Source organism: Schistocerca cancellata, chromosome 1 (assembly GCF_023864275.1).
Source record: "Schistocerca cancellata isolate TAMUIC-IGC-003103 chromosome 1, iqSchCanc2.1, whole genome shotgun sequence".
Taxonomy (NCBI): domain Eukaryota; kingdom Metazoa; phylum Arthropoda; class Insecta; order Orthoptera; family Acrididae; genus Schistocerca; species Schistocerca cancellata.
The window spans coordinates 1,165,074,801-1,165,088,510 of record NC_064626.1 but is presented as its reverse complement, the minus strand read 5'-3'; the positions used below and the strand labels follow the sequence as shown (position 1 = coordinate 1,165,088,510).

General features: G+C 37.8%; 1 protein-coding gene across 1 annotated transcript in view; it reads right to left on the bottom strand.

The window, feature by feature from the left end:
• LOC126093788 (tRNA-dihydrouridine(16/17) synthase [NAD(P)(+)]-like) overlaps positions 1-3,884 on the bottom strand; it is a 259,337-nt gene extending 255,453 nt beyond the window's left edge. Inside the window, exon 1 of the mRNA XM_049908746.1 lies at positions 3,750-3,884. Within this exon, the coding sequence (XP_049764703.1) occupies positions 3,750-3,752 (3 nt within the window). The 5' untranslated portion in view covers positions 3,753-3,884. The remainder of the gene's footprint in view (positions 1-3,749) is intronic.
• Positions 3,885-13,710: the final 9,826 nt, after the last annotated feature.

Sequence of the window (13,710 nt, the reverse complement as noted above, 5' to 3'; positions counted from 1 at the left end):
GCGAGATGTGTCATGGACAGTTTCTGTCTCTCTGTCTCCCCTCCATGTCCAAAAATCGCTTTCATTCACTCCGGGACGACTGGACACTTCCCTTGTTGAGAGACCATCCTGGCACAAAGTAACAATGCGGACACAATCGAAACGCAGTATTGAACGTCTAAGCAGTTGAACTATAGACAACACAAGCTGTGTACCTCCTTCCTGGTGGAATGATTGAAACTGATTGGCTGTCAGACCCCCTCCGTCTAACAGGTGCTGCTCATGCATGGTTGTTTACATCTTTGGGCAGGTTTAACAGTCAAAGGGGGTGTGTCCGTGATACAATTTCTGCAGGCAATGTTTATCTTTTTCGCATATTTTGCTGCAGTTCTGAAGATGTTCATTGCTGACTGAAACCAATAATCTGAGGATCTACAAGTTTGTGACCATACACATAAAATAAAAGAAATTTATTCTAGAGATTAAAATCTACTCACCACGTGGTGAGTATATTCTCAAAAATTTATTATTTTTGTCGACATATTAGCTCTATAGTTTTTTTGCTGTTTCACTGTTAGCTGTGTGTTTATGTGTAATTTTCTTTAAAGATGTGGTGATCAGAACTGATGTTGAAGTAGTTTCTTATGAGAATGTGGATTGGGTTGTTAGTTGAAGTTCTGAATTACTACTTGTTACTGGTGGGTGTCGTGGAGTGTGCTGTTATTTTGGTTAAGTCCAGCTTTTGATAATAGTTACATCTGTGAGTTGTGGTTTGTTGATATCGTGGACTTCATTTGAGTTGTATGGGTCAAGTGAAATTTCTGGTACCAGTTTCTCGATTATGTGTGGGTTTGTGGTATCGTGAAATCGTTTGAGCTATAAGGGTCTAGTGAAATTTCTGGAATTTTTAAAAAATTTTTTGCTGATGATTTTGTTTGTTTGATTTCTGCATTAGTATTTGTTTTGGTACATCTTCATCATTAGCAGTGCCACGTATTTAGTTTGTCCCTGTACAAAACCCCATAATTATCATAACCGTCCCAGGAATTTCAAGTTATTTCTGCAATTAAATATTATTGCATTATTTGTGTCTGTCTGCATTTGTAATGAGTGACACCACAGTCATCATATTGTATAATTTCGATGCAAACAATTTTGTAGCATGATTGAGTTTTGTGTTTGATTTACAAATAGTGAAAAATGAAACTTATTTTACTATTACATGTAATCAGAATATTCTCTTACTGAAATAAGAAAGAGTGGTACTGTAGACATGTCCTCAGTTGTCTCTCACTTTTTCACATCTGTGATACATTTTATGGTGTTGGGAAGCTGCTTGTATAGTTTTATATCCATATGTTAGGCTCCTTTTTATATCCATTTGCTAATTGTAAAATGAATATTATCTGCCTGTCTTGTACAATGATTGCGAAAGTCTGAATTTTGAGATACCACAAGACAAAAATGGAATGTAATAATAATGGCTCAAAGGAGGAGTAATTTATGTAGCCTACCACCTTCTTTACATATAACTAAGCCTCTAAGAGCATTCCTTAGCATAACCTCACAAATTGTTGCACTCAAGTGTTTGTACATTTATGTGTACATATCAACAAAATAGGTATTGCAGCTCGCATCCCAGGGAAACAAGCAACTGAGTGTTGTTCCTGTTACGGTCATTATCATTACTGTTTTAACATTAATTTAAGCCACAAACAAATTATAACCTTGCAAGCTAGCCTTGATATGTAGCACAACACAATATCTATTTGCCACCTCAACCACGACTTCAGGAGGGATTGAGGGGTGAGGAGGGGTGGGGAGAGGCAGAGGCAACATCACACTCTTCCTGCAGGATGTAAGATGGCTATAATCCTACCATCCTGCAACCCAGAACAGCAGCCCTACAATTAGCATTAATTTTATCTATCTTAACTATGGGTTGTGGCAGATGACATACTTATTACTCAAGAACGAAAACATTTCCAAGTTTTATTTCTGTTGGGCTGTGTTCTATTATATTTATGATCAGAACATTAAAATCTGGATTTCTTGTGTAAAATATGAAGTTGTGAAACACTGGTAAAATAGTGTGCTTTGTTGTGCAGTTGATACTATGTTTCTTTACTACACAATAAGTCACATACGACTCTTCTAAATACTGTTGCTCAGGTGCGACACTATTCTAGAATATATCATCCTCTCAAAAATTTTGGCAGGGAAACAGGATGGTAGCCTCTTCTGTGAAACAGGTCAACAGTTAATGACATCCTAATATGAAAGGTCAGCAGTTACTGACACCTCTTCCATCACCTTTCTTATATAGGTGTTTAACAATGGAATATTTCAATCTCTCTGGAAAAATGCCTTGACTCAGTGATGCATACATGTTTCAGATAAGGCAGAGCTTACTATATGGGAACAAAAATGTCATACTCTGTTGCAAACACCATCAAATTCAGATGATTTTTTTATAAAGAATATGACTGGACATTTTGACTATCAGTACTGCTTCACAGTTATTCCCCCATGAAGACTGTTGTAAATAATCCACTGCATTTCAAAAGGAACATAATTACAATACCAGAAGAAGAAAAAAAGGCGATCATTACTCCACATTAATGCTGTCTTCAGCATAACATTGGGTGCACATTGCTGTAGCTAAAATTTTTGATCATTTGCAGTGAATAACATGTCTGACGTACGGCCAAGTAGAACTTTAAAACAAACTGAAAAATTTTTTCTTGAAAACTACTCCTATTCTGCAGAAGAATGTCTATTATTGTAACGTGTAAAAGATGGTGGATAAAGTTACTAACTCACATCTGTATGTTTTTAAAACAAGCAAACAAACTTAAAAATGTTCTGCTTTAGCTACATTTACAAACTGATTTTTGATGTGAATGTAAAATGACTCGTTCCACATCTTTAAGATTTATAGCACAAATAGTGTAGGGAGCATGAAACTAACATGTGATAGAGCAGCTTATAAAGCAATTACCATTCTTAAAAGGCTCATAATACTGTTTCCAAGATCATCAGAATGACGGTATAGAATGTGTTACAGCTTACAGGGCAGAAACACTTAGAATCCTGATTACATCAACACACTGTCAAAACACAATTAATCGAGGGCTCAATGATGGAATTAGGCGTAAGGAGTGATTCTCGCATGCCTGATCGGTTAACTAATATTCGACGTTAAAAATCAGTCATATGAGTGTGATATGCTGCTAGTCGGCTTGTGTCAGTCGTCTACGCAATGAAAACTGTTGCAAAGTTCTACCTATTACTGTTCATGATTTACAACATATGTCGTGTTTTCGTTTAGACAGTCATCACACAATCTACGTGCACAAACTTCCTGAGAGCAAGTGGTTACAAAAATAAGAGTCATTAAGAACAATCATTACGAGTGATTCGCGCTTTCTTTTTAATCAACACGCGCGCACAGTAGGATGATGCTACAATGACAATTCACGGAAGCAAATGAGCGTGTACAGAACGAATGCTTATATTTTTTACTACGTTATAATGCACACTATGAATTATTGGCACTACAATACAATCACTGCAACGACGTTACGTTGGTACCCACGTACCAAACAATTCTTTGATTTCCATTACATATGTTGGCAACTTGTCAGCATGGTTTCACTTTCGCGTAAGGAAATTACCCTTTTTCGTTGTCTACAAGGAAGAAATAATGACAGCAAGTGGAATGCCCCAGAATTCGTAATCTTAGGAAGAGGAATTGCATCGACGCTTACCATTTTCTCACTGAAGTCGTGTTGTTGGCACAGTGTTTTTCACCACAGCTGATCCATCCACGCACATCAACGTCAGAGATATTCTAAACTGATGTTACAGCGACCAACACGTGCAAGCGATACTTTGGATTAATAGAGCCGTCAAAGCACATGCGCCATGAGTTCTGAAATCTGAATGGTCATGTGAGCGGCACTGATGTCAGCCTGTTAATGAGTCTGCGCATTGCATCATTGTTGTTTCGCCGATGTATGCCGCCACTTCAAGTTGTTGTTGTTGCCGTAGTTGTTGATAATCCATCTGATTGGTTTTGGTTTTTATATGGTCCCATTTAATGTTATGTACGTAGTGTTTACTTGTAATACGGAGCAGCAGGTCTTCATATAATGTCTCAAAATTTTTAATCGTCTTAAAACGATTTTTTGACAAATGTATGGTAAAGTTGGGTACATTAGGCCAGTTTTAAATTTTTCTTTTTGTACTTATAGTTTTCATAATAAGTAACTGTGGAGTACATCACTGTTGTGTAATCAATGCTTGGAAAAAATATTAAGGGCCTAATCCACATATTAACAAAAGAAGACACCAAAGTGTAACACAGTTGCAAGTAGTCTGCTCAACCCCCTGGAGGTGATCATCTGAACCATTGTCAGTAACTGGCAAACATAATACATATCAAAGTAGCTAATGACTGCCCAGTGGAATACAATATGACATACAAACGACAGTGAAGGCTTTCGTAGCCATTTATTGACAGGTTGCCTGTTGGCTTCTGTCCCTGTTCTTTGGCCAACATTTGATGATTTCTCTGAAGTTTTACCAGCCACTTAAGTCAGAAAAATCATCAAATAAACATCGGATGAAGAACCAGAGGTAGAAGCCAACAGGGAACTTGTAAATAAATTGTAGCGTCACAACAACCAACAAATGACTAATACAACTTGGAAGTCATTCAACTACAATTAAGGACCCTGTCCATCATATCATAGGACACGAGACCAGTCCTATCACACTTCCTGGAGTACCGGTAGTCCTGATAATGCTATTGTATTTGTGATTGATTCCAACGTACTGGTCTGTATTACTTAAGAAGTATTCAAACCATTCACGTATTAGGGAACCTATTCTGTACACTTGGATTTTCTTTTACAGTGTGCAGTGGGGTTACCATGTTAAATACTGTCTAGGAATATGGAATCTACCTGTTGTCCTACATCCATTGTTTGCAGGATATAGTGCTAGAAAAGGGGAAGCTAAGTTTTGCCTGAGTGATGCTTTCTAAATCCATGCTGATTTATGGACAGCAGCTTTTCTGCCTCAAAGAAACATATTATGTTTGAACTTAGAATACATTCAAGAATTCTGCAGCTGACTAATATTGAGGATATGGGTGTGTAATTTTGCAAGTCTGTTCATTTTCTCTTCTTATATACAGGAGTCACCTGCACTTTTTTCCACTCATATGGAACTTTGTGCTGGGTGAGAAATTCATGATAAACACAAGCTAAGTAAGAGGCCAATGCTGTAGAGTATTCTCTGTAAAACTGAAAGGGTATTCCATCCATGTATGACAACTTACTTGTTTTCCACTGTTTCAGTTCTTTCTCAGTGCCAGAGATGCCTGTTTCTATATGTCATCCCTGTCGAATGAATGCATGTCTGTGTGATTTCTCCCGCATGAATGATTTTTCAAATTAAAAACTTCCGCTTTCATTCCGCTATCTCACCAGATTGGTCAGTGAGTGAGTGGGCACAAGCTTGTAACCTGCTTGTCTTCTCACGTCTTCACAACAGATGCACCTCTCATCCTGGGGTCTGAGTGAGGTATTGCTCCTTTATAAGGTATTTCTTGGCAATTAAATGTTGCTGATATACATAAAATTGTTGTGTGGTGTTATTCGGTGTTGTTGTATTACTAGTTGTGGTCTTCAGTCCAGACTGGTTTGATGCATCTCTCCATGCTACTCTATCCTGTGTGAGATTCTTTGGCTCCCAGTACGTACTGCAACCTACATCCTTCTGAATCTGTTTAGTGTAGGCCTATTCATCTCTTGGTCTCCCTCTACGACTTTTACCCTCCACACTGCCTCCAATGCTAAATTGGTGGTCCCTTAATGCCTCAGAACATGTCCTACCAACCAATCCCTTCTTCTAGTCAAGTTGTGCAACAAATTTCTCTTCTCACCAATTCTATTCAGTGTCTCCTTATTAGTTATGTCATCTACCCAACAAATTTCTCTTCTTCAGAAATGCTTTCCTTGCGACTGCCAGTCTACATTTTACATCCTCTCTACTTCGACCATCATCAGTTATTTTGCTCCCCAAATAGCAAAATTCATATACTAATCATTTTCTAATCTAATTCCCTCAGTTCACCTGATTTACTTTGGCTACATTCTATTATCCTCGTTTTAATTTTGTTGATTTTCATGTTATATCCTCCTTTCAAGACACTGCCCGTTCAGTTCAACTGCTCTTCCAGGTCCTTTGCTGTCTCTGGCAGAATTACAATATCGTCGGCAAGCCTCAAAGTTTTTATTTCTTCTCCATAGATTGTAATTCCTACTCCAAATTTTTCTTTCGTTTTCTTTACTGCTTGCTCAGTAGACAGATTGAATAACATCGGGGTTAGGCTACAACCCTGTCTCACTCCCTGTTTCTGTATAAATTGTAAATAGCCTTTCGCTCCCTGTATTTGACACCTGCCACCTTCAGAATTAGAAAAAGAGTATTCCGGTCACCATTGTCAAAAGCTAGAAACGTATGTTTGCCTTTCCTTAATCTAACTTCTAAGATAAGTCATAGTGTCAGTATTGCCTCACATGTTCCAGCATTTCTACGGAATCCAAACTGATCTTCTACCAGTTTTTCCATTTGTCTGTAAAGTATTTTGCAGCTGTGTCTTATTAAACTGATAGTTCAGTAATTTTCTAATCTGTCAATACTTGCTTTCTTTGGGATTGGAATTATTATGTTCTTCTTGCAGTCAGAGTATTTTGCCTGTCTCAAACATCTTACCCCCAGATGGTAGAGTTTTGTGAGGGCTGGCTCTCCCAAGGCCATCAGTAGTTCTAATGGAATGTTGTCTATTCCCGGGGACTTGTTTCGAATTAAGACTTTCAGTGCTCTGTCAAACTCTTCACGCAGTATCACATCTCACATTTCATCTTCACCTATGTCCTCTTCCATTTCCATAATATTGCCCTTAAGTACATCACCCTTGTATAGAGCCTCTGTTATTCAGTAAGCAGTGGTAAAAATCACAAAGTTATATGTTTTACAATATATTTATTTTGATTTTTGTTGCATTTTTTGTAATGCTTTTTCTTACAAAAAAACCAATATAATTTGCTTTTGTTAACAATGTAATAGCTAAAACAGGCGGTTTTTTTGTTTTAATGTGATATATTTATGGTTCAAAATAAATCAGCCAGTTCCTGTTCTATGCAAAATATACACAGCAGGTTCAAATGATGTAGAATGCATCAGATTCTGAGCAGTTACTTTTGAGACTGAGATTTATATAATACTCAATGCTAGCTGTTTTCAGATAATTACACCAAACATATAGATGTCTATGTTTAGTGACATAATAAAGTAGCATTTTCCTTACCCAAGACAGTCTATCACAGTAAAATTCTGTAAACTTGTTTCGAAAGGTATTTTGTAATCTGGCTGACACTTAAGTTATAAGAGGAACTGTGGCTGCTTTTTGAGTCTTTCAGAGAAATATGAACAATCTGCCTCATTCCATCCTGTAACAATTATTGAATAGTTAATTTAAAAGACTAAATGGGAGGAAGCCTTTATTGAATATTTTGTTTAAGTGTAATTGATCTAAAGAGGCAATGTGAGCTTGAATTGCACACCAGAGGAGAGTGTACATGCAAAAGCAATGAGAGCCAACATGGAAAGAGGTTCATGGTGAGACCTCTCTCAGTAAGCAGCAATTGGGCAGGAAGTTCATATTGGTGCACGCGCCACTCCACTCCAGAGTGAAAATTTCATTCTGGAAACATCCCTCAGGCTGTGGCTAAGTCATGTCTCTGCAATATCCTTTCTTACAGGATTGCTAGTCTTTTCAAGGTTTGATGAAGAACTTCTGTGAAGTTTGAAAGGTAGGAGATGAGATATTGGCAGAATTGAAACTGTGAGGATGGGTCGCGAGTCATGCTCAGGCAGCTCAGTTGGCAGAGGACTCACCCATGAAAGGCAAACTTCCCGAGTTTGAGTCTCGGTCTGGCACACAGTTCTAATCCTCCTGGAAGTTTCATATCAGTGCACACACTGCTGCAGAGTAAAAATTCCATTCAGAAATAAGGTAGGTGTTGCAGGATTCGAGTCCTGAAGTCAGCAAGGTGATATGCAAGTGTGTTTAAGAGAGGGTCCATTAGCACACTACTTGGGCACCACCAAAGAGGTGGGTTTAGGTGCCTTGCACGTCCTATCAGCACGAAGGTTGCATGGTGCAACCTCTACACCAACAAAGGTGTGGAGTGGTTAGTATGCACATAAGTAAGACTAAAAATGTTGCTAGCCCTTAACACACACGTCTCAACTGTACATTTAGTTACTTGTTACCTATACTCCTCGTGTTATTTACAGTCACCCTAGACTTTCCATTCTCATGTAAAAATGGTTTATATGCTTCAATTTATATATATATATATATCCATCCACACATATACAGACACAAGCTGGATGGATATGTGTGTGTGTGCGAGTGTATACCCGTCCTTTTTTCCCCCTAAGGTAAGTCTTTCCGCTCCCGGGACTGGAATGACTCCTTACCCTCTCCCTTAAAACCCACATCCTTTCGCCTTTCCCTCTCCTTCCCTCTTTCCTGATGAGGCAACAGTTTGTTGCGAAAGCTTGAATTTTGTGTGTATGTTTGTGTTCGTTTGTGTGTCTGTCGACTTGCCAGCACTTTCATTTGGTAAGTCACATCATCTTTGTTTTTAGGTATATATATGGTTATAATAGAAGGAAACATTCCACGAAGGAAAAATATACTTACATGGATGGCAACAAGTTGCTGTCAGTTAATGCTGTCAAGGGCAAAGGCTTGAGTATGAAGTATTCCAGGCTTGAAAGACAGTCAAGAACTCCGCCAGAAAAAAATAGGTGGATGGATCTATAACGTGTGTTAGGAAGTGGATAAACTGTAGTGTAAACAAGTTACACAAAAAGTAGTTTCAAACAATTGACTATGCACTTACACTGTAGTGCACTTACCATTAGACCACACATTGCAAACACCAGCTAGAGGAGAAGACAATGCTTCCTCTACAAACTGCTACAGCCTTCAATGTGGACAGCTTGTGCCAGACTTGACTTCCGAGTTTATTCTCCCGTTAGGCGAGTGGCTTGGACATGGTCAATAAGCCAACCAGAAGACAACTAGGTGTTTTGTTGAAGACTGCACATCCAAGAGACATGTAATGAAATACAAATTCATTAGAAATTTATCAAAAGATGTATGCTGCTCTCTCTTTGTTAGGATATATGGAAAATTTGTTTTCAGCCTCCAATACAGCATGAAATTTATCCTACAAATGTGAATATCAGGAAGGGTATCTGAATGTATACTTCTTACAGACATATTAATTAATATTCCGGGGGTCCTTGGGCATCCAAGAGGGGGAGGGGGGCTCTACAGGATTCCCCATTAGTGTAGGTATCTAAAGTGTGGCTAGACAGTGGCACCAACAGACCTGCATACTAGCAGTAGCTGGCCACTGTCGTAGACTAGTGCTATAAGTGAGGCTTTCCTGTCATAAAGGTCAGGACACAGTACAAATAGACATGAGGCACTGCGGCACTACATTTTTTACCCCTCACTGCTTCAGCCACACCTGCCCTGTTAAAGCCATTGTTCATACCACAAGACTGAATTTCACAACTAATGTAAAACCTTCAGCCTGCTGTCTCAGAACATACCATTTCCCTAAACCCTAGAGAGGGTGTGTGTGTGTGTGTGTGTGTGTGTGTGTGTGTGTGTGTGTGTGTAATTCTCATTTGTGCCAAATTTCCTGCTATTCTCAGACTATAAGGAATGGTAGTCACAGAGGATGCATTTCATTATCATCAGCTTTTTTGAAATTATCATCCAGACCTCTATGGATTGCTGTCTCCAGTCATTGGGATCCATATTGCTCCTACACATTTTCTTATGTCATCTAACCACAATTTACAAGGCAATCTTCTTCTTTTCAGAGAGAGAGAGAGAGAGAGAGAGAGAGAGAGAGAGAGAGAGAGAGAGAGAGTGTGTGTGTGTGTGTGTCCAACACCTCAGATTAGGCAAATGAAATTTCATGTGTTACAAGGAATCTTAATGTCCAGTTATATTTTAATTAATTGTACAAATTGTTCATTTTTCAATTATTTAAATAACATCAGGAACTGTGATAAACCTTTTGCATTTCCTTTATGTTTTCGTCTTCTTTAAAGGCAAAGAAAGAAGATGAAGTGGTAGCCCATCATAGAGCCTATGCCTACCGTCATGTATTTTTATTTTTTTACTTTTGTTAAAAAACAGAGGATTTTTTCTGGTACCAGTAGGAGGAAGGAAGGATTCGCTCTCAGCTAGTGAACGAATGAGAAGCACGCCATTTTTAGTGAGTGATTGTAGACCGCCATTTTGGGGTCGCTATGAATAAGTGAGGAGTATGTATTTCATATGTGCACCGTTTGGAAAAATACAGTATTGTTTTATTAACAGAAAGGTCATGTGAGTTGTTATTTCAAATAGTACAATAATTACAAGAACTGAAACCCACCTGTGTACTATGGAAAATTACGAAGCTTAATGGGAACACGGTCAAGACTTCAAAGGTGAACACGGTGACCAGACGTAGCATTATAAAGAATGGTAAGCACAAATCTACAGCGGAGAAAGAAACTACTTCGCCCTGCAAAATAATATGAACTTATTTCCAGGCATAACTCAGCTTGTGCTTGTCATTCATGCCGAAAAATTAATATCATTAATTCAATACATTTTAAAAAGCCACGCATTTTATTATCATCTATTCCATTATTTTATTATGTTATAGAACCCACCACCCTGCAAGCAGGATTGACAGTTGAATTACAGGGTTCTTTGTGTTGTAACGCTTACCAGTCCCTTCATATTTGACACAGCTCCTAATTCATTCCCAGTTAGCTGATAGATGACAATGAATGCTACCTAAGGTCCTACATTTCTAGCATCCCATGTTCGGGTACAAAGTATTGTCAAAGTTACACTTGTTTTCAGTTCATCGTGGTAACAGTGAGTGGAGTGTCATGATAGCTAATTAAATGATGAGAATTTTCATTCTCTCCTGATGTTTGAACTAAATCTGGGAGTTTAGTTTTGCCAAGGCGCCTTAAAAATGGTCCTAAGAATGCACAGTTCATCAGCACTAGTAATCAAATCAAGGTAACGGAAACGTGGCAATACTATAAGAGAGCAAATAATCCACAGAGCTCATGAGTGTTTCACCACTCTCCTTGACGAAACAATTAGCCACTGCAGGAACTGAGCAACTATCTTTGTGTGCTTGCTATGGAGATTTAGAATTAAATTTATTCATGAAACCTTCCTGATTTTTGTGCTCTATACAGACTTAACAGGCATGGTCTAGCAAACTTAATGTTACTCAATTTGAAACTATTGGGTGGTAATTATGAATTTTTGGTTGGTCAGGGACAGACAGAGCACCACCACCACCAGCAGCAGCAAGCAGTCATTTACACGATGCACAGGCTTTCATAACAATTATTACCCAATGACTATATACATTGCTGTGGCTACTCTTAAACCTTAGGTGATTTGTGCTGTCTGCTGTCTACAGACATTACAATCCATTGGAAACTTCTTTAGCAGTTCCCTCAGCACTTTCCACAATGTGTGACACACTGTGGATTTACAAACATGAGACGGTTGTGTGGTTTAAGGAAATGCTTTCAGTCATAGTGCATTTTCTGCAACAGTTGGAATCATGGGTTAACAAAGAAATTACTGAAGCAGCACACAAATTGTGTGTGGTCACTCATAGTCATTTCATTGTTTGTCTTGTACTACTGGATAAAATAGTCTCCTTAATCCTTTCTCCTTGCAGTTCTTCAAATTGTTAACTGTAATCTTGTTGCAGCATTACAACATATTAGCAATGTGCCCATTATCTTAGAAGAAATAGTATAGGATAGTGATAAAAAAATCTGTTTAGTGTGACCTCAAAACATGCAGAGGAAGCTGAAGTAATAATCACAGTATGATGTTTGTGTCCACAATGAAATATCGAGATAACAGACCTGACCCAAAGGAATGTATCTTATGTAAAACAGCCTTACTTTTATTGCAGCGCATAAGAAACCCATTCCATGACAGGTTTCAGAGCAATCAAAATTTAATTAAATTTCTTTGAGCATAATTCCGAGAAAGTGCTTAGACTGCGGTACCAAAGATAATCTGGAGTCCTTAAAATTTTATCAACTGATGTCGTCAGAACTCTTGTCCGCTTTGAAACAAAAATAGGTGAAAGATTAGTGTAGTAAAACACCAGAGAATGCTTTGGCAGTATTATAGACCTACAATCCAATTTTCCACCAATATTAGAGCTGTCATCCTCCCAGTTGTAACAGTAATGCCAGAAACATCATTTATGACATTAAAAAATTTAAAAACCTAAGGAATAATATAAATCAGACTGAGTGGCCTTGCTCTCCTCTCTGTGCATCTCAGCATTCCAGTTGACCCAAAGAATATATTAAATCACTTTTCCAAACTGCCATCATGAATAAATAGGCTGGCAGATATTCTGCACGTTTCTCATAATATTTTGTGGACTTTTTGGAGTGGGGTGATAAATAAACCACTGCATTTGCTTTAATTTCAGGCTTTCTTACCTGTAGTCCCCATATTTATGCAGGGAAGAAAATAAGCCTCTGGAGATCTCCATTACAAAGGGTGACAAGTAGCTATATACTACTTATCTTCATAATAAGCTATCAAAATTTAATGTTTCTTGCTTTTTTTCTCTAACATTGTCATGTGGACTCAACTTTGTTCTTAATTCTGGGAATTATTTCATGAATAAAGATGCAAACAAAAGAATACAGGTTAGAGTTTAACAACCTGCCAATTTTGAGGATAAGGTTGGGGAAGTATGGATTGTAAAACATTATTTGTAAAATTTGTTTTGTAGTTTTAATAAAAACAAATGTTTGATGGAGGGGAATAAACATAAACAGAACTTCCAACAATACAGACAACTGTTATAGATAATTTTATTTATAATTCAAATTCTGTGGGACTTTGAGGTACCATATCATGCATCAGTCATACAAATACAATATCTTCAGAGATAAATGTAATTCTGTAATAGGGACATAATTTACAGCTAAGTACAGAAATTTATATTCCGTCCTTTATATAATTTTGTGGCAAACTACATCAGAGTTCATTGTTTCATAACAACTTATATTTTTAAGTGAACCATGTCACTTACATTAGGTTTGCAACTTATTACTATACAATGATTTGCTAAAATTTTCACAGATAAATATATTGTCTGCTTGTGTCTGTGTATATGCGGATGGATATGTGTGTGTGCGCGCGCGCGAGTGTATACCTGTCCTTTTTTCCCCCTAAGGTAAGTCTTTCCGCTCCCGGGATTGGAATGACTCCTTACCCTCTCCCTCAAAACCCACATCCTTTCGTCTTTCCCTCCCCTTACCTCATGAAGCAACCGTCGGTTGCGAAAGCTTGAATTTTGTGTGTATGTTTGTGTTTGTTTGTGTGTATCGACCTGCCAGCGCTTTTGTTTGGTAAGTCACATCATCTTTGTTTTTAGATATATTTTTCCCACGTGGAATGTTTCCCTCTATTATATTCAATATATTTTATTATATATACTTGAGTTTTTCCAGCATATAATACCCTAGAAATGTTTTATTTTTCACATTTTTAATTCGGCA